The 21,601-nt window shown below is 41.5% G+C and overlaps 1 protein-coding gene across 2 annotated transcripts; it reads left to right on the plus strand.

The window, feature by feature from the left end:
• Positions 1-16,663: 16,663 nt before the first annotated feature.
• On the plus strand, positions 16,664-21,247 carry meiob (meiosis specific with OB-fold). 2 transcript variants are annotated; one of them, XM_044103099.1, is made up of 14 exons: positions 16,664-16,735; positions 17,020-17,090; positions 17,283-17,340; positions 17,486-17,617; positions 18,172-18,244; positions 18,337-18,532; positions 19,321-19,421; positions 19,491-19,543; positions 19,616-19,711; positions 19,808-19,900; positions 20,237-20,381; positions 20,463-20,649; positions 20,723-20,809; positions 20,880-21,247. In XM_044103099.1, the coding sequence occupies exons 2-14, from the start codon at positions 17,034-17,036 to the stop codon at positions 20,991-20,993; spliced, it is 1,392 nt and encodes a 463-aa protein (XP_043959034.1). In that variant the 5' UTR covers positions 16,664-16,735; positions 17,020-17,033; the 3' UTR covers positions 20,994-21,247. The 2 variants fall into 2 exon arrangements, with proteins under 2 accessions (XP_043959034.1, XP_043959032.1); XM_044103097.1 differs by having other exon boundaries at positions 16,687-16,763.
• Positions 21,248-21,601: the final 354 nt, after the last annotated feature.

The raw sequence follows: 21,601 nt of genomic DNA on the forward strand, positions 1-21,601 counted from the left end.
ACATCAAATGTCGACTTGAGGCACTTTAAAAAATATATTCAAATTAATCCCAGTTATCAATCCATGCATCAAGTTCAAGTTATCATTCAAATTAGTTTGAAATGCTTGTTTCTACGGAAACCCAGCAGAACATTGAGTTGTTACGCAGCATCGCTCCTCCTGACAAGCAGAAAAATTCCCTTAAACAGGAAGAAACTTCCAGAACCAGAACCAGGTTCAGAACCAGAACCAGGTTCAGAACCAGAACCAGGTTCAGAACCAGAGTCATGTCAGCCCAAACCACAACGGCAGACCAGACTTGTGTTTTAGGCAAAATAATGCAGAACTGAAGAAACTTCTATGAAAATGTCAAAATGTGCAGAGAAACATAAAGATTGAACCCTAAATGTCACATTTAGAGAGTTTATCTGCAAAGAAAAGGTAGATTTAGGGGTTGATTACAGATTAAAGCCTCATCTAAAAAGTCTGCAGGGTGTCTGCCTCTCAGACTGGAACTGTTAGCTAGAGGATCCGCTAACAGTTTCCTTCTACAGCAGGAGCCAACAGGGTCAAGCCCGCAGCATGAGAGCTAACATTTATTAGCATTTATTATTAAATAGTAAAACTGATAACCGCCATCTTTCCTCGTCCTAGCTGCAGCTTGTCCTCACTAACACAGGAAATATTTTAGTTGGTCAGGAGGTGAAATGAACGCCGCTGGTCAGATGTGAAGTTGACACAAGACTGGAAGTTCTGATGCGTCAGCGTTTAATTCATCTCTGACCTCTGACCTCTGAGTTGCCCTGTGAACCAGGAGCGCCCTGGCCAGGCTGGTAAATAGAGGCACACACACCTGATCACACACAGGCATGCAGCAGCTCCGTCCTGCTCCACTGATATTGCGATGTGCAGGCGGCGTGCCGGGATCGATGCGCGTCCGTTTAGTTTATAGCTGGTCGCTGGTCGGCAGCGTGTTGCTTTGATTTAACGCTGAGGTCAAGCAGGGGTCACCGCCATCTATCTGTAAAATTTTATTTTCACCTGATAAACGATCGATTTGACCGCTGGATACGGACTTCAATCTTTTTAAGATTATAGTGTCAGACTGGTGCTTCTGTCACGTTCATATTTCTGTTTATAGTCTTCAATTTAAGGTTTAAATTAATTTCAGAAGAAATGAAATCAAGGTAATATAGAACTGAATAGTTTCCACGAGACTAAAACTTTGTAGCTGACAGCCATCTTGATAGGCATACGGATACATTCTCTGTGGCATCCATGTCACTGAGCATGCTCTCTACGTGTGACGTCACGGCGCTCTCTACTGCGCATGCAGAACTCTTTTAGGTCATTCGGTTTTTTTGTTTTGTTTTTTTATTGAACAAACTGTATACAAAGACTCGATGAGGTGCAAGAACATTGCAACATAGGTAGAAAAATTAAACAAAAACCAGGGGCTAAGACTAAAGACAAGCACATAAAACATTAAGAGAAATGAATAATAATAGAGCAGGATTTTAAAACAAAAGAACAGCAGAGATACTGGCAGTTACTTTTCTTGCAGAAACAGATTTCAAAAGTTTCAGTGAGGAGTAATAAAGTTTAAATTGGTTAAGAAAAAAATCAAAACAAGGAGTAAAACCTCTCCATTTACAGCAGAGTATGTGATATTTAACAAGTAAAAAGATAATATTAACCATGTCAGATATTTTACTATCAAGACCATCAATATAATATAAAATATGGGTGATGGTTATCTCAGGAATGTCTTCAATTTTAAGGGACAACCAATTTTTAATGTCTCTTCATAGTTTAAAAGAAAAGGGACAGGAAAAAAAAGATGATTATTGAATTCTTCTGGACAATCACAAAAGATACAACATGCTGAATCAAATTTAAATCTTTTGTGCAAAAATTCAGCCACTGGGAAAAATTGTGAGAAATTTTGAAGTGAGTTTCTTTAACCTTTGGTGAAATCGGCCATTTTATGTACTTGGAGAACATCTTCTCAATTCTAGACAGATTGGTTGTTATCAAGATATTATTATTGTAATCATTAATAATTTAGATTTGAAGGTTGTCACAAGCAGAACATTGTTGCACTTTGTATCAGTCACACTATATTCTCCAATTTTTAATTTGGGTAAAGATGAAGTGACATCTGAATATCTTAAGGTGTTTTGGATGAGATGGATCAGAGCTACAGGGATAGCTCTACATACTTTTAAATATTCATTACAAGAACAGTTTAGATCAAATTTGTTAGTGAAATCTCTATAATTTAACAACATACCATTACTATCCATTAAGTCAGTTACAAATAAAATACCTTTTTCATACCAGTCAGTTTTAAAAATAGATTTTTTTAGGTCATTCGTGAACGACCACACACACAAAAATCCGATTTCACAAAAAATCGGACTTGAGCATTAAGGCCTGCAGCGTGGCCTCGCAGTTGCTATGACAACAATAAACAAGCCAGAAGTTTAGAACTAGCTCTCGCCTCGTTCCTAATGAACTTATGAATAATAGAAGTATATTACAACTATTAATCAATTACAGTTTTTCAGTACTCTATCCGCCGGTGTAATACTAAGATAAACATCAGTGATATTTCCTGTAGTACTTACTGCCGAACTAGCAGCGTTAGCCTAGCTAATGTAGCTTTTATCTGCTAGCTAACACGGACATGTAGCCTAGGTGTTTGTTACTACATGTACTCACTCTGCCAGTCAGCAGAACCTCGTTTTTGACACGAAGAGTTCGTAGGTCCTCTAGAAATCCGTTTAAACTTTGACTGTCTGGATTTCAGGCTGTGAAGCTCCTCCTGCTGGATAAACTCTTCCTGTTCACTAAGCAGTGAACTGTGTCACAGTAGGAGGTCAGAGGCAGCTCGTTCACACCGTCTGACATGTTTCCGTTCTCCGTCTCATACGGGTCGATCCACACAGATCACATTTTCTTTACATATATTTCTCCCATCGTTCTGACGCTTTGCGCTGCGCTGGATCACCAAGATGGCGCCGATCACTTCCTGTTCAGGTTTGTGGGAAATATTATCTGAAAAAAAATCAAAAGAGGGAATAAATTAAAGTCTCCACTATAACTATTATAAGTGCATCATAACACAAATCCACACTTTCCAGATGTTAATTTGTGAGAAATCATGAATGTCATGAATGATTCTAGATGTTTTATTGTTGATCTGTCACCAAATGTCCTCTATTCATTTTCAAATGACCAAATCTATTTTTTCTTTTCCACAAAATGAAACCATCCATGAAGAGCATGTTTTTGTTTTCAATAATAATCCAGCAGAGTCGCTCTGAGTGCTCAGTCCGCCCCCTCAGGGCCCACTTCACTCCTGAAGGGACTCCAGCAACTGGTCCCAGTTCTGATCCAGTCCACAGAACCCTCTGTGGGGTTCCACCCGGCTCTGGGGTTACAGTTCAAAGTGCATTTACTTCCAGGGGTCTCTTCTGGTCATCTGACCCCCTCCGCTTCCCAGAATCCTCTGCTCCAACACAATGATTACGATAGTAGCTTGAAGAAGAGCTGTGATTGAACAACTGCTGTCCTCTGGTTCTCCTGGTGGTCACTGGATAGAGTGGTCATCTGTTGACCTTTGACCTGAAGGTCTGAAGGAGTGGGGAAATGGAGGAGTCAGATGAACTGGATGTGACAGCTTCACTTCATTGCTCAGCCTGAAGTTTCTGTGAACATGTTTCTGTCTAATGAACCCAAACAGCATCCAGCTGGTTTACTTCAGGGTCTGTAGGAAATCTGGACGCTTTTTAAATGAGCTGTTTCTGAACATGAGACAGAAGTGACCCAGTTTTTCCAGAGGAAGGTGAGCCGCTAGCTCGCTAACAAGAACAGAGTGATCTTAAAAGGGAAGAGTTAGGGTTAACCCTCCCCTTAAAATATTAAAAATGATTCCTTCAGATGTCTCATTCCTCTCTGTAACGTCCCAGCTGCTTGTGCTGACGCCAGACCAACATCCCCATCTGCAGCCAGACTTCAGAGCTCCTGGCAGCAAATCAGGACGGATTTGCACCTACATTTCCTCTCTAATTAGCAGATCAAGGCTGCAGCGAGGACAATGTGCCAAACCTGATTACTAATTCCCAGGATGAATATCCGGGATCTCACATTTCACAATAATTCATCTGCATGCCCTGGTGATGACAGTTTAATAAATATAACCGAGAATCCATTCAAACATGTGTTCTCCAGATCCAGTTTCCAAGGATCTTTCAATTTCTGCTGTGAAGAAATTATTCAGGAAAGAAAACAAGTCCTTGGAAAAAACAGATTTTAAATATCAGAATTTAATTCAGTGTATTATTACTGATAACTTCTTAACTTGATGAAGTTTAAGAAATGTAGCGAGGGGATCATTTACAGTTAATCAGGGTGACCCTAAATTAGGCATCTGCAGATGACCTTTGACCCTTAAAGTGGGCATTACGCTTGTGAAATGAGTAACTAATGCTTCAGTTATTCAGGAGCTGCACAGTTCTGATAATAAAGACAAGAACTGACCCAGACACATGAAAGGCTTCAGGTTATCGCCTCACTACACAAACTGACAGTTTCCACATTTTGGAGTCATCAGTTGTTTTGTTGGCCAAATTTGTAGCATTCTTGACTTAAGATTAGGACCCGAATAAGATCATTTCTAGGGACCCAAACGGCCCCAGAACCACAGTTTGGACCCCCTTGGTGTGAACCCAGATGACCTGGTTCTGGAGGCTGAAGCTAACAGCTGGCCCGATGGGGGAAAGAACGGTGAACTCTGGTACCGTTAAGGTTCACGTAAAATATGATTGTAACAATTTTTAGAAAAACGATTCGATGCGTTTTTATTTGGTGATTAATTTAACCGGAAACAGGAAGCAACCATGGAAACCAAACGGGAATATTTCAGGCAAGTGAATTTGCATTTTATCTAATTACTTGGTTTGAAACTGTGACAAATGATAAATTAATAACTCAGATTTGTGCTGTGGTGGCGTAGGGGACAGCGCGACCCACATTGGGAGGCCCTCAGTCCTCGACGCGGCCGTCACAGGTTCAATTCCCGGACCCGGCCAACGTTTGTCACATGTCTTCCCTCCTCTCCTTCCCCCTTCCTGTCAGCCTGCTGTCATATAAGGGACATTAGAGCCACAAAGACCCCTGGAGGGAAAAAAAAACAAAACTCAGATTTGTGCTGTGAAAGTATGCGACCTTCCAAACGGCTCCCATCAGACCTCATTGCTCCAGAATCTGAACTGGATCCGTCCCACGCAGCAGAGGCCTGGACTCAGAGTCTCTCTGGACTCAGAGTCTCTCTGGGCTCCTCGGGTCACCGGGGTTTTCTCTCACCCACAGAGCAGCCGGGGAACGTCTGCAGGGAGCCCAGCGACAGCCTCCAGCGACAGCCTCCACTCCACGTTTCCCTGCATAACACCTGAGAGCCGGACTTCACTTGATTCCTGCTTTAGGAGCAGAGAGGAGAACAAAATCAGAGAGGAGAATAAAATCAGATTTCCCTGCAGGGCCTGAGAGGCTCTTCGTTTAAAAACCCAGCGCTTTCCTCAGAGGTCAAAGGTTAATGGTGAATAAGAAGCAAGTCACACTCAGGAGGAAATGGAGACGCTTCAGCCGGATGTTCAGGCATTAGATTCTGCAGAGACGTAGAAAAACTCCAAACCCTGAAGAGACAAAAAGACGAAGGGAGACGAAACCAAACCGACAGAAAAACTAAAACATATTCAGCATATTTTCATCTTTCTTTGCTTTTAATTAAACAAGTTCAGTTAATAAACCGAGTTCAGTTATTTATTTATTTATTTATTTATTTATTTAGTTAGTTAGTTAGTTAGTTAGTTAGTTAGTTAGTTAGTTAGTTAGTTAGTTAGTTAGTTAGTAAGTTAGCTAGCTGGCTGGTTGTTTTTCTGTCAGTGAGCGTCCTGCGGAGCGGCTCAGGCTCCAGAACTTGTCCGACTGAGACGGAGCCACTTGCCGTTGCCAGAGAGCGATGGGCGCTGCGCTCCTCCACCCTTCAGCTCGGCTGCGCTCCTCCACCCTTCAGCTCGGCTGCGCTGCATCGTCAGTCCCAACACTTGGAACAGCTAATAGCGCATCGCATGCAGCGCATGAACAGCCGCAGCCGCCAGGATCAATAGGCAGCAAAAGGAGCTGGTAATATGATATCGATGGAGCTGCAATTACTGCGATGTTTAGCAGATGTGTTTGATTTTGTGTCAGGATGTGTGTGTGAGGAGAGCGGCCGAGTATGCAGACATAACCCTGAGTTAATGGATCTTTTCATAACATAACTACATTTTTCCAGGTTACATCCTCTGGGTTTGCAGCAGCGAGTGTCAGGCCTGCAGGAAATCAATGACAGACTCAGCAGGATCTTAATGTTATGACTGCAGCTCAGCTATGAATGGACTCAGATATCAATATGATTTACAAACAAGCAATAATCCTCCTTACACACCAGAACCTGTAGTTATTCTTAGGTTTATTTAACACGTCATGCTGTTGACCAGACGGGTTGCTGAATTCATCCGGACTGAATAACTCATTAGCCAAGTCCAAAATGACATAAATCATGTTTCCATCAATGTTTTTTCTGAGTATTTTGAAGTGTCGCATTAAAAACGGTGGAAAAATTCAAAATAACTTTTTTAATTTTACAAAGAAAGATTTTCGCTTGATTTGGTTTTTGGCTTTTCGGGAAAAGAATCAATTAAACATGAAAACAAGTTAGCTAATCGCTAGCGGAATACATTCTGATGTAGCGAACCCTCCCGTCCACTGGTGGCGCTGCGCCTTACCAGAGGAACCAAACTCTGAAAAATATACATTTTCAAACCTGGAGGGGAAGAAGAACTGTCTCTGGTCCACGCTAGATTCCTGTTCTACTTCCTGTTTATCACAGCAGGGAGAAAATCACGTCGCGCTGCGTCTCCGTCCAAATAAAATGAACCATAAAATCCTTCCTGGACAGACTGATCAACGTGAAAAGATTTAACTCTAAGAAGGAATCGTCGGCTGCAGACAGTTTGGTTTTATCTACACGTTCTGACATTCAGGATCCAGAGGTCAGGAAGAATGGCCTAGTCAAAGTGCAGACCTAAATCCAGCTGGGAGTCTGAGACTAGACTTGAAAACGGACATTCTCCATCTAATCTGATGCCAGGTCGGAACCGGGTCGGAACCGGTCCGCCCACCCAGGAAGGAAAAACATACTGATTCCTTTTTGCCTTCATTTGCTCTGAATGGTTTTTTATTCCTGAAGAATAAAAACATATTTAATGTGTTAAATATGAATTTATTAATAATGAATCAGACCAGCTGAACTGCAGTAAAACAAGATAAACCCTTAAAATTACTGCTGGAATTATCATATCCAGTTTGTTCAGGCTGGGTTAAAATATTTTATTTTCATTAAATAATAGATTTATAAATCTTCAGACCAACAGGGGATGTTTCCAGTGGTCATGCATTTTTGTTATGGTCATAAATAAAACGGTAAGGCACGCTGAGCGAGGCTGAAGCCCACGTTGAGTCGGTTTATTGGTTTAATAAAAAGCACATCCAGGAGATTTGTGAGGGCTTTTCCTGATTTTTAATCAAAATCAGATTTTTTAAAGAAGTTTGCAACTAATTTCCTTGGAAAATTCATAAAGTTTCAAAATAAAACTTTATGGTTTATGTAAGTTAGGGATACATCTCCTGAGATCTGTTGTGGAGCCACTTTAGAAATATATGTGAGGAATTTTGTGATATTTTCCAAAATTAAACAGCTTACGAAATCTACAACAGAAGAAAAAAGATGAGAAAAAACCAGCAGACAGATTGGACACGCAAATATTATAATAACTTGGGGTGCTGTGGTGGCGCAGGGGCCAAGCACCAGGTTCGATTCCCAGCCTGGCAACATTTACCGCATGTCTTCCCCCTCTCTGATTACCGTTTCCTGTCAAACTACTTTCAAATAAAGGCAACTAGAGCCAACAAAACCTTTAAATATATATATTATAATAACTGAAAAAACTTCTACTGGAACCAGAACTCCAACATCTGCTCCACCTCCAGCTGCTGTGGTTCTGACCCAAACCAACCTGTTCCCCTCCTGGCCTGTGGGGGCGCTGCACCAACAACCACTGAAGGAAACCACACAAAAACCTCTGAAGACACTGAGAGCAACTTCCTTCTTCACCAGATGGAAACAAGATGGAGGCGTCAGATTTTAGTGTTGGAGGATTTCTCTTTAGTCTTTGGCTGAAGACCAGGAGACATTTCTGCTGCTAGCGCTAGGCCAGGGGTGTCAAAGTCAAATGGACGGAGGGCCAAATAAAAAATGTAGCTACAAGTCGAGGGCCGGACTGATCGAATGTTCATTGAGACTTTTTTAAATGACGCATTTGGTCTAGTGCAGTGCAGAGGATCGAGGGGGAAGTGGAGGATCGAGTGGGGTGCGTTGTGGGGATCGAACGGGGGGTGCATATCGCATTTTTTCAGACGGGGTGCCGGCTTGCTGCGGGCCGGTTCTAATAATAAATCCAGATCATCCCAGGGGCCGTAGAAAATCTTCTCGCGGGCCGGATGTGGCCCGCGGGCCTTGACTCTGACATATGTGCGCTAGGCTAACATGTTAGCTTTGGCTGGATTTACCCAGAATGCCCTGCGCTGTAGAACACTTCCTGCTTTTGGAGCGGTCTCTGGTCCGCTTGGCGTTCACATTCAAACTGAACCCAGACGGAGGTTTGGAGGACCAGAGGTCAGAGGTCAATTAACGTTTACACCTCACCAACAGACCGGATTTTATAGAAAAGCAGACCGGAGTCGGGTTAAGGCGAACTGAACAGAACTGAAGAACGATGCAGAGTTGGATCTGAGGAACAGAACTCCTGATCTGGTCTCTAATCGTCTCTGCAGGTTCAGGATCTCTGTCTCCGTTTCGACTCGTCAGTAAGTTTATTTCTCTTTTCCATTTTTCAGTCTCAGTTTAACCCCTGCCAGACTGCTGTTACCGTCCCGTCACTACGCATCAGATGCAACCGGGTCTGGCTTCCCACAGGCTCCGGATCTCTCTGTGTGTTCCTCTGTAGAACCGCAGCTCTGAACCCAGTTCCCCTCCCTGTCTGGGCTGGCTGCTGAGGCCAAGCTAATGCGCTGCAGTACATGATGGCCCTGACTAGGATGGGGCCATAATTCGTTCCATTCCTTTTTATTAAACTCATAGCCACACTGTTATTAGTGCCTGGTGAGAGAAGCTGCTCTGTAACAGCATGATGTCTTCCATATGTGATGTTACTACCATCCCAAGGCCCAGCACTACATCTCAAGACTAAAACAGACAGATGAAGCAAAATCTTTTCCCTCTAATTGTAGAGTTTGGCTTGAACAGAACCTAAATGACATCCAACTGGATTTGGGATCAGAGCAGCATGGTTTGCCTTCACACTGGTCTAATGCAAGGCATCCATATGATGCTCTAAAAAACATCCAATCTGAAGAACAATTTGCACATCGAATCACATTTATCTGAGAAAAACTACTGAACTGCAGGATTCTCTAAACGTGAATGAAGCCAAGGCTAGTAAGCTAGCTAACACAGCTAATATTAGTTCAAACTGTTTCCCCAGCATAAAAAGTTTAAATTTTTTAAAATCTTGGTAAGGTCTATGTAGATATGATTATAAAAAGATGCTCCTGTCGAAGCAGAATCACTTCTTCTCTAGTATATACCTTTACACAGATTAGCTCCAGTTGGAATAATGTAGAGGTTCCATTAGCTTAGCTAGCTAAAGGTAACCTAGCTTTGGTATTTAGCTGCTGGATATTCATTAATCAGAGTTGATGGCTAGTATTATCTAAGTAGCTTAACTGTTGACCTGTAACCTCTGTCAGTAGCACCGGTTCTGGTATGCTAGTTTAGCAAGTTAGCCTATTTATCATATCAATATTTGCTTAAAATATGAAGAAAAGAAAAAAAGCACTGGTAAATTTTTCAGAGTAAAAATTTGAGGAATATATTATTTAATTTCATTCGTGTTAAAAAAAGAGAGAGAGAGACCTTTGATGCATCCTCAACTAGCTTAGCCATAATTTACTCTAGCTAACATCTGGATATTTGACGCAAAAGACATGAACTGTGAAAGTGTTTTCGTATTAAATTGCTTTAGCTCTACCATATAAATACATGTAGGTACTTTTACAAAAATTATGCCCAATCAGCCAAAGTTACAGGTTTTGCTTTTAATAGATGAAGTAGCTAGCTGAGGTAGCGCTCAAAATCGGTTGAAGTAATAAACATCCCAGGATGGATTATTCCAAAATAATGTCAATAGTCTGGGTAAAGTAGTTTAACGCAGATGAAACAAGATGTGCCTCTACACATGAAGACAAAATAATGATGCTGATTTTTCTTTTACAAAGCAAATAAATCAATAAATTATCATGATGTTCCAATACAGGGAAAGACTTGTGTGAAACCAAACTGAAATTAAGAGGCAGATATCAAAGCAAAACACAAGTTTATTATTCACAATTGCAATCGGAGAGAAATCACATCAGCACAAATTCAGCGCTCAAGTTAACGCATCCAGAAATGCTGAAGGAGCCTCTGAGTCCTCCGTCGCTCAGGGCTTCCTTCATACAGCTTCACACAGTCTGTGGTTGAGACAAAAGGTCCAGGCAGTTTCTAACAAACAGGTCACCGTTGGGACTCCTGCAGTCTTGAGGCTCCGCCACCTTCACCACAAACGTTTCTGCATTAGTGAGCATCTCTCACCTGACCTCTGGTTATATTACTGCAAAATCAACAGTTTAATCTAAAAGGCAGTTGAGTGGAAAAACCTGTCTATTGTCCTCTGGTTCAACTTACAAGTCTAAGCAACCTGCATCGGTCAGAGGCCCCAGTTTAACCGTCGGCCTCTTCAATCATGGTCAGACATTTCCCGTTGAAGCAGAATCGACAGGCAGCCAGAAACTGCAAACTGTGACCTTTAATGCATTGAATATATATAAAAAACATAAGTAAATCAATAAAAATATTCAAAACCTTTATGAAATAATAGTCATTAATAATCCACTTTGACACTTGTGTTGCTGGTGGGACTCTTAAAGTTAATATGGAAATGATCAGAAATACTTCAACCAATCTTCTTTATTATTGCAGTAGTGAGTTTTACGCCCCTCCACTGGTGTTTCACGTCCCTCTGTGAGGCCCTCGCCCCACCTTTTGGAACCGCTGAATTAAGAACAAAATAAACTGAGATAATTAACATTTTTGTGTCAAAGTCTTTCATGTTGGAATCGGAAAAACGTCCTCCACTCTCAGGTTTAACTTTAACAGATGTTAGAAGCTCAGATTTTCTGGATTATCAAACAGTTTTTCTGCATCCAGTTGTTGCATCGGTGCTGACGGTGTTTTCTGCAGATCATCCGTCCCAGATGCTGTAAAACCAGCAGCGCTGCCGTCCCCCACATGGCCGCCCACAAATCTCCTTCAGATGTACGGCTTTACGGCGGCGCTGAGGAATAGAACCGTTTCATTGTTCAGAGGAACAAGTGTGACAAAAGTACGAACGCTCCTGTTTTATGTTTCATTCAGCAATAACTGAAGAAATGTGTTTCTGAGCTCATGTTGAAATGTTGAACAGCCTGTTTTTAAATGATGAGGGCTTCCTGAGGTCAAAGGTGAAGGAGCTGAACCTGTCAGAGGAACCAGCAGAGTTCATGAGACAAAATATTTATGTATCAACTTAGTTAGAAGCTTCATTTATATGTATTAGAATTAAAATGGCAGAAACTATTGGAATAAGGTTTAAAATTAAAGATTCAATAATGCAGAAGGTTTGCATTTTATTTACTCCTCTCTGGTTTTCACTAAAACAACTGATAAAGTACTTTTAATTTAAATAATACTTTAATATTACTTTAATGTTATACTGGAAATAATGTCTAAAACACTGAACAAAAGTTTTCTTCTGGAATTCAGAAATTATTACATTTAATAAAAATCCAGATGTGTTTCAGTTATCAGTGTGAAACTGGAATAAATTAAATGATCTCAAATTAGGAGCTTTGAAAGAGCCTTAAAATGTAAAATGATTTAAACTTATACTGTTAGGTAGATGTATGTATGTGAGTTTAGTTTACATATCTATATGTAAATGTATGTGTACTGATGTCTGAATGCTCAGTAGTCTAATTGGCTTCAACTTGTTTATTTTTTGGTAAATTATTGGTTTTTTAAATAGTGTTTAATTTTACTTCTTTTTTTGTAACTTTTACCAAAATCAAGTTAATCTGGAAATCTGAACTGCTTCAACTCTGGATGCTAAAAATATAAAACTATCCATCTGCGGCTCTTTCCCAGTAAAAATGGACAGAAAGTGTGTGAACAGCATGAAGCCGACGGCAGCAGCAGATCAGCTGAACCTGTTGGACTGCAGCACAAATCAGACACACACGCAGCAAAACGCAGAGGAACACACACAACCACAGCCGCCGTTTCATTTTTACATTTGAGATCAACAAGTAAATATTTACAGATTTACAGATTTAGAATAGAATAGAATTCAAGTTTATTGTCGTTGTCACAAGTAGAAGCAACAAAATGTAGTTTGCATCTATCCAGAAGTTCTATACAGGATATAGATATTTATTTACAGGCATACAAGACTAAATATAAATATAAATAGAGGAGCTATACAGATTATACAGATTATACAGATTATACAGATTATACAAGAGTGTTAGGAAATGGATTCTATATGTATTAGTGGGTTTATAATACAAGATAAATAATGGCAGATAAAATTTACAGATTGTATATGTGTGAGGAGAACAGTCTGTGGTGTGTGTGTGTGTGTGTGTGTGTGTGTGTGTGTGTGTGTGTGTGTGTGTGTGTGTGTGTGTGTGTGTGTGTGAGGATAGTCCATGTGTTATTGTTGTATGAGAGGATAGGGGAGTTCAGTCCATATAGTTTATGTTTTATGTCAGGAGGCGTTCAAAAGCGTAACAGCTGTGGGAAAGAAGTTGTTCTGGTCCTGGTGGTTCTGGTCCTGGTGGTTCTGGTCCTGGTGGTTCTGGTCCTGGTGGTTCTGGTCCTGGTGGTTCTGGTCCGTGTGGTTCCGTAGCGCCTCCCAGAGGGCAGGAGGGAAAACAGTGTGTGTGCTGGGTGACTGAAGTCCTTTGTGATTTTCCCGGCCCTTTTCAAACTCGCTTCCTGTAGACGTCCTTGATGCCAGGCAGCGGTGCCCTAGTCGGTGCCCCGGTGATGCACTGGGCAGTTTTCTCCACCCTCTGCAGCGCCTTCCGGTCGGAGACAGAGCAGTTCCCAAACCAAGCTGTAATACAGTTGGTGAGGATGCTCTCAATGGTGCAGAAGTTCATGAGGATCTCTGAGGACAGGTGGTTCTTCCTCAGGGTCCTCATGAAGAAGAGGCGCTGATGAGTTTGGAGCAGCTGGTCGTCCAGGTCAGGTCCTTGGAGATGTGGACTCCCAGGAACTTAAAGGTGTCCACACACTCCACCACTGTCCCCTTAGTGTGGATGGGTGGATGTAGGTCAGCGTTCCTCCTGAAGTCCACGATAAGCTCCTTGGTCTTCTTGGTGTTCAGATTTACAGATTTACAGATTTACAGATTTACAGAGCACGTTTCACATGTGGAAGAAGTTTCCAGTTAAAGCCAGGCTCTGGTTCTGGCCTGCCGACCCGTTTACGAACGGTTAGCAAAACGCAGCGTTAGCCGTCCAATAATAACCAGATTAGAAAACATGAAAACTTCCCTGGTCAGTTTTCATGTTATTAATTATTAAATAACATGAAACTGTTATTTAAAACAGTTAAATTATTAAAACTGTTTATAAAAACAGAATTAGGAGCCAGGAAATCACAGGAAGAACAAAACAAACTGAGAAAGAAGGCTGGTACCGGTTCTGGTTCTGTTCAAGTTCTGGTTCCTGATAAAAGTCGTCATCCTCTACATCAGGTGTTAACACAGTGTCTTCAGTCAGAGGCGTCTTCAGATTAGTTGGCACACTAACTGCTACTTTCTGCCCACAGCTGTGCCAAGTTGTTTAACATAAAATCGGTTTTGTCTGACTATCTGTTTACATTTCAGGACTTTGACTAGACACAGATACTTCTTGATTTTTGTGGATATTAAATTTCTGCAGTTTGTTTGTTTGGTACTGAAGAGCAGAACTTGCTGCCGTCGACCCAGTAGCAAAATGAAAATGGAAAATGTTTCATTTTTTTATAGAAATTTCTAAATGCTAATTAAATCTGGGACATTTTGGCTAGATAGAATAATTACTCCACATATCAGTGACGTCAATCTAACTATTATTAACTCAATATATTTGAAATAGAAAAGTTGTCTGGATTTAAATGTTCAAATATCTCTAATCTGGAAATATGCTGTAACTGTCCTGATTAGGATTAGGAGGCAGTTTCTGTTTTGGATTGAACAATAAAGAGTAAATGTCTGCATAAACACTGGAAAATGTCAGAATATTTCCTCTTTGTGTCCCAAAATGTTTCTCGCCTGCCAAGATGCCACAGAGCTGAAGTCACCAAACAAGGATGTGAAATCATCTAACAGCAGATCAGAAACCGGGCCACAGCGAGAACAGGACGGCCGTCTTCCATGTCATTAAATGCATTCATGGTTTGCTCTGCCTCCATGCTGGACGCAGGCTGCGGAGCAGGCAGGCACACAGGTGGCAGGGAAATTACAGCAGACTCCAGGTTGGACTTCTTCCAGGTCGGAGAAGCCAATAAAGCGGCAGCCTCTCCTGCCAGCGACTGCTAAATGTCTGTGGAGGCGCGTCATGCCAGGATATTGCTCACTGTACACGGGACAGTGCATTTTATTAGTCGGATTATAGAAAATAATGCAGATTGGATTCATTAGGTTATTAAAGAACTGAAACCTGTTGGGTTTTGAACAAAAGCTCCGTTGTTTTTAAAACATGAGAACAGAAAGTGAAACAGAAGAGAGGGAACATCCTTCATCAGCTCTGCTCCCTCATCACACGACATTTACCAGCAGATCCAGACCCAAACGTCCCAGTTCACCTTTCATACGACCTGAGCTCAAAGCTGGTTTGACTTTTTATGTTTTTAATGTTTCTATGAGTTCATATCTGCTCCCAGATTTCACACAGGATGTTCTGTTAACCAAGAAAAGTCTGGGGATGAAAATCTGCATCACCGTTTCTGATTATTTATTATTAATCACATGAATAAAGTTTCTTTGGTCGAATCTGGGCACCAATTCCAGCATCTCTGCAATCAGAAGTCAAACTGATCAGGAATTGATTGTAAAGTTGAGCTACTGATAAATGTTTGTGGCGGTGATAATAGCTGGGTGGAGACTTTCTTCCGCTCCTCTAATTTATTAACACTGAAATAAACCAGTTTTATGTTTTTATTTTAAGATTTATGACAGAAAAACAGCTGCATAATAACTTTAAAATCTTTTTTGTATCCAGCTGTATTTACAAAAGTTTCGGTTTTGACCCATGAAATACCAGAGGTGTGACCCTTTAGCAAACTGAAGAACACACACATCAGTGATTAGTAGTGATAAGAAGTCAACTGTTTCACTGTTTAATCATCAATCCATCACATAATAGTTTTTGGAGTGTGGAAGTAAAAACCAGAGAACCCACACATCACATGCACAGGGAGAACATGCAAACTCCACACAGAGTCCCCAGGCAGGGATTCAAACCGAGAACCTTCTGTCTGCAAGGCAGCAGATCAACTGACTGTTCCACCAAGCTGCCCTCGCTGCCTTTAAAGGGATATGCAAAAATCACCAAAAATGCTTTTATTAAACATCTTTCTTTACACGGTTTAAGGAACTATTTTAAGACGGAGGTATTTTAAGATCTCGCTCTTGGTGTCTCACACTGAGGCCCAAATTCACACCTTTTGGAACGTCTGGCTTAAAAATGAGATAATCTGATTTTTCTTTCTGACCAAAAACCTCTTTGACATGTCAAAGATTTTCATGCTTAAAGCATAAACCCTTCTCCAGTCTTTAGCAGAACAGACGTCACCTCTTGTCATGATTTGCAGTTGTTGAGTTTCTGACCCAAAAGCAGAGAGATGAGGCGGCAACTGAGTTTTGAGGATTTAATGAGGATCTTCAGAGAGTTCAAAAGTCCAGGCAGCACAGATGAGCAATGAAACTAAAACTCAAATAGTGGTAGCACTGGTAGACAACTACTCAATGTAAGCTGTGACAGACTGGCCACCTGTCCAGGTGACCCCGCCTCTTGCCCAAAACATCCGCTGGAGATAGGCACCAGCACTTCCCGACCCCACTAGGGACGAGGGCATACAGAAGATGGACGTGTGGATGGATTCAACCTAAGACAGCAAAGACAAGGATCCGACAGGGAAACGAAGACACAGGTGGGATTAAATACACAAGAGGCAATCAGGGAAGCCGAGACAAGACAGCACAGGAACTAAATTGACACAGAAAAATTAAATCCTCACACCTCTGTCAGTCAAAGAGTGTGAAATTTGTGTATTACAAGAAAATTAATCAGTTTTTACATTCATAATAATATCAGCAGATTAATTAAACCCCCCTTTAGAACTAACAACAATGATACTCTTTTTTCCGACAACATTGAAGGCAGCATCTGTGTTCAGTCGCGTGCGCCAATGTTTGCAGCGGCGCGAAAAGTAAAACAAAACCTTTCGTGAGAAAAACGGCAGGTGAAAGACAGCGATTTATAATACACAGGTTAATGTTAAACAACATTGTTTAATATTAATAGGTGTTTTTGACTAAAGTTAGCTGAAAATAATTTAGGAATGTTTTTGTTTAGGCAGCGTTAGACTAGCTTTAGCTACAGTAAACGTTTCTTTTAGCTAAAGCTAACGCCTTAGATTCGGTTTTATTTTCACATTTTTTTACAAAAATAAATGCGTAAAATATGTATTTTTATTTTGTGTGCTTTATCCTATTCATGACTGTATTATCGTATTTTTCCATAAAGTGCCATAAAATCAAATGGCTTCTCAGAGCTACATTTCCATCTCCGAGCTTCACCCCAACCTCTCCCATCCTGTGAGTTCACAGATTATATTATTACTGCGGATTTCCCAGAATAGACTTCCGTGGTTATTTGCCTGGGACGTCACCTTATGTTTTTGAACGCTGTGTACTTTCAGACATGTACTTATTGAGTAATTTGGGCTAAATTATTTAAATTACCCCAGATTTTGTCGCGTTTTGTTTCTTTATGCTAATGTTTTCCAGAAAGTCTTTGGGGTCATCATTGGAAAAACGGATGTGAGAAGTTTCCCCGACAGAAAAAGTCAGAACAAGTCTCTTTTTTTCACCTCCTAAACCTAACCTGCTTTTAACCTGGCTGTGTTGAACACCAGCGCCCTCTGCTGGCCATCCCTGTATTATTTATAAACCTAGTGCACAAATCAAATCTGTTTCTCCTCTGATTACAGATATTGAGATTGAACGATTCACCTTTGGCTTCACCATAAGAGACTCTGCAGAGTTCTTCATCAATGTGTCGGCGTGGGGCGGCGAGGCGTTCATCAGCGGGCTGGCCGACAGCTTCGGCATCGGAGACTGCGGTGAGGACGACCGGCTGGCTCCTCTGCCAGGATCCTCAGTTAAATATATGCAACATAGAAACATTAGAAACAAGAAAGGATGGCTCCAAATATTTTCTGTTGAAAGTTTAATGATGGGCTGTTTTTATAAACAAGGTTTTGTTATATTATTTTTGCAAAATATGGAAAACCTATTCAATTTTCTTTTTTATGTCTAAATTATTATGGTGAAAGAAAAATGTGTATACATAATGTTTTTATTTCTATTTTACATTCCATCGTTCCATTTGTTCTTCCTTTCTTCTATTTTTTCCTTCTTTCCTTCAATTTTGGTTGTTTGTAAACATTTAAACTTTGAACTGATAACTGTCTGGTGAATTCTTGGTAATCATTTATATGTTGAATTAAACAATAAATTAAGAACTTTACAAAGATTTATTTCTGGAAAAGTGGGTAATTTGAACTTAAAATCTGTAGGAACTCTGATTTTAACCAATGCCTAAAAATAAATATTAGTACAATAGAAATTATTTGAATATCTTTTCTTTCTCTTTTGTTATTTACTTGTTTCTTAGTGATCATTGAAAATCCTTTAGTTTCCACCAAAGACCCAGAGAAAGGAGACAAGTTCTGCCCGGCAACACCGAGGTAAGTGTGTCAAGTTATGGTAAATATGACTTTTATCAGACTCCTGTGACATATCATGAAGCGTGATGTAAGCAGGGTTTGTGCTGCTGCAGCCTCTACAGGTTGCTGCTGACGGAGACCCACTCCCAGGTGAGTGTGTGTGGCGACGGCCCCAGCGTGGAGCGGCTGCTGCCTCTGCTCCACCTGCCAGTGAAGGACAGCAGAGACTTCTACTCTCTGGCCGACATCGTGGCCAACGGCCAGCAGCTGGACGGCGCCGTCATCAACGTCCTGGCAGCCGTCAAACTGGTACGGGGCGCCGGCTTCCTGATTCAGCTCCACTGCTGTATGCCCAACCAGGGTGTCCAAGCTGTGGCTCGGGGGCCGTCTGTGGCCCTCAACTGCATTTTAGGAGTGATGCAAATCTGAGGACAGGTGGTGGATGCAGAGGGAAACTTTTCCTCTGCAATCAGGGTAAAATCAAAAAAAGTTAAATACAACACAAAGTATTAATCTTTCTATAATCAAGATTTTATGAGCTTAAACAATTAATCAGATAAATCAATTATTGAAATAATCCATCCATTGTCTTCCACGCTTTTCCCTGGTGGGTCTGGCTCTGCTCTCCAGAGGTCAACCGTCTACAGGCGGGGTCACCTGGACAGGTCGCCCGTCCATCACAGGGCAACTCATTTAGTAATCAATTAATCATTAACTGGAGTATAGACACTCTAAGAAAGAACAACAACCTCAGAACTGTATTTTAACCAAAACTGGACAATAAATCTATCAATTTTGTGTTTAAGATAAAAAAACAAACATCTTTGTCTGTAAATCTGTTCTACCAGAACTCTACTGGTTCACACCCAGTAAAAAATCTGCTGAAAACGTTTTCTACCCAGTAATAATCCCCTGATCATCCATGCACAGTATTGATGTTCAGATTTTCTCATGTTGATTTTTAGCTGCAGATGATCAAATTGTTTTTTGTTTTTTTTTGCATCTTTTAATGTGTACAAAGATGCAATAAAGTTCATGTTCTGATTAAACATGTAAAAACACACTCAGACGGGTTGCAGTGTGTTTCCTCTGGTCAGATCGGAGAAACGAAGCAGTTTGTCACCTCAGACGGACGTAGAGGCCAGAGGCTGGAGCTGAAGCTGTTTGATGACTCCGTCTCATCGTTTCCTCTCATCAGGTTTGTTTGGGAGCGCCACGTTTCCTCCTGATCAGGGATTTATGATCATTTATCTCTGTTTGTCCCCAGCTGGGACCGGGAGGCCATTCAGCTCCTGCAGAACCTGGTACCCAGAGAAACCGGTAACAGCTGCTTCTCGGCCCAGCTGCTGGGTTCTCTGCCTCTCCATTCACTGAACTGGTTTTACTTTCCAGTTCTCTTTGTTGCCGATGCAAAGATGAGCTTTGACAGCTTCCGCGGCAGCATGGTGGCGACGGTGAGCTCTAAAACCATCATTACTGTCAACCCTGGTGAGAAAACAGCCATGCAGTCTGAGCAATCAGAACCAGAACCTGACCCAGTAATATCAGGTTTTAAAGTGTCTAAATGTGGTCATTGGTCCTCAGACACGAGAGAAGCCAGCTTGTTGTTCAGCTATGTGAAAGAACTGTCAGAGTCTGGAGCTCTGGACCAAGACGAGGCCCTGGAGGATCCACCTGGTGGGTTTCAGGAGCGATTACACTCCTTATTTAATTTAAATGAATTTATCATCATCAGGAACCTGATGAGTCATCATTTCCTCTGTTTTATTAATTATAATTGGGTCATGCAGGTGAAGGGGTAGCAGTCTGACGCTGGCCGATCTTTATCAGATATATTTTAAGTATAAAAGTCCCAAACTGGAACCGTTCTCTCCCCATGTTTCTGGTAGGCCTCTTAATCTGACACACAAGCTACATCCACCAACAGCAGCAACAACAAAGAGTCTCTGCTGGTCCACCCTGCAACGTCTTGTTTCAGTGATTTGTCGCAGTAACTGCAGCATCTTGTTGCAGTGGCGTCCATCACCGCGGTGTTCACAGTGAAGCAGCTGAAGGAGAAGGCCAGAGAAAACGCCGAGCCGTTCTTCTGCCTCGCCTACGGCTTCGTCTCCAAGCTGGACCTGGACTCGTCTGTGTCCAAAGTGGTCAGGACGCGCTGGTACTCCAACTCGCTGCCCCAGACGATCCCTGAATGCATCACGGTGCCGGCGACTTTGCGCTGACCCGCTCTGCCTCCTAGTGCCAGGTGCCGCTTCCTGGTGCAGCAGGAGCTGCAGCGCTGCAGCAACCCGCTGTGTCCGGGTGGCGAGCGGCCGCTGGCGACCTGCACCTCTTTCGACCTGCTGGTGGACGTTACTGACCACACCGGCACCCTGCAGGCCTGCAGCTTGCGCGGCCCCGTGGCAGAGCAGACCCTCGGCTGCACGGTTTGTTCCTCCTCACTGATACCTCTGGGGTCAAAGTTCACCAGTAGACCAACCATCCCTTCCTGTGTTGCAGATGGAAGAGTTCGTCAGTTTGACCGAGGGTCAGCGGACGGCGCTGAAGTGGAGGTTTCTGCTGGAACGGTGCAAAATATACCTGAAGGTACCGCAGGCATGGATTGGTGTTGCTATGGAGACCAGTCAGGTGTTTAACGCCAGGCGATGTGTTGCAGATCTTCCCCTCTGCCAGGATGAAGAGCGGGATGAGGGGTACGGTCCTGGGCTGTTCGCTGGCCGACCCTGGAGAGGTGAAGCAGAACCTGTCTGCCCTGCTGCAGCAGCAGTGATGCAGCTGCAACTAATGACAAAACTCAGATAATATTTATTTAACTTATTCAAACCTATTTATTCTGTTAGCATGGACAACTTGTTAGATGGTTAAATATGTGTTAAATAAATGACTCATTTAAAAGCATCCATAGCTATTTTGTGAAATGTTTCAATATTTAATATATTTATTAATCAGCCAATGTTGAACTCAGGATTTGTCTACAGTTTGAAAAAGTATTTCTATGTCAGAATAAAGAAAAATTCAAGAATATTTATGTTTGCAGACCCTCTAAAATTTCACCCATCCATCCTGTATTTAAGTAAAATTTTACTTATAAAATATGGAGGTCAAATCTTGCCAAAACTGGTAATAAATTCTTAAATTAATAAATTGCTTGATGGAGTAAGTAATTTGCCAAATATTGCATCAACAAAATGACAACTTTGCCTACTTGTTTAATCATAGTGACATAAATTAATATTTTGTATCATCTACAGCAGCAATTTAATAACTTTTTATTCCTCTCCAGAAAGTATAATAAACTGATGAGTAATAAAGTGAGCAAATTTAAAATAAATCAGAAATTATATATAGAAAATAATTATTAATTAGAAATTTGACAGG

Source organism: Gambusia affinis, linkage group LG20 (genome assembly GCF_019740435.1).
Source record: "Gambusia affinis linkage group LG20, SWU_Gaff_1.0, whole genome shotgun sequence".
NCBI classification, from domain to species: domain Eukaryota; kingdom Metazoa; phylum Chordata; class Actinopteri; order Cyprinodontiformes; family Poeciliidae; genus Gambusia; species Gambusia affinis.

Excerpts from the sequence above, each read along its gene's own strand:
- meiob (XM_044103099.1), top strand. The coding sequence starts at position 17,034 with ATGGCTTCTCAGAGCTACATTTCCATCTCCGAGCTTCACCCCAACCTC. Across the intron at positions 19,901-20,236 it reads GGCCCTGGAGGATCCACCTG|TGGCGTCCATCACCGCGGTG; the intron begins GTGGGTTTCAGG and ends ATCTTGTTGCAG. Across the intron at positions 20,382-20,462 it reads AAAGTGGTCAGGACGCGCTG|TGCCAGGTGCCGCTTCCTGG; the intron begins GTACTCCAACTC and ends TCTGCCTCCTAG.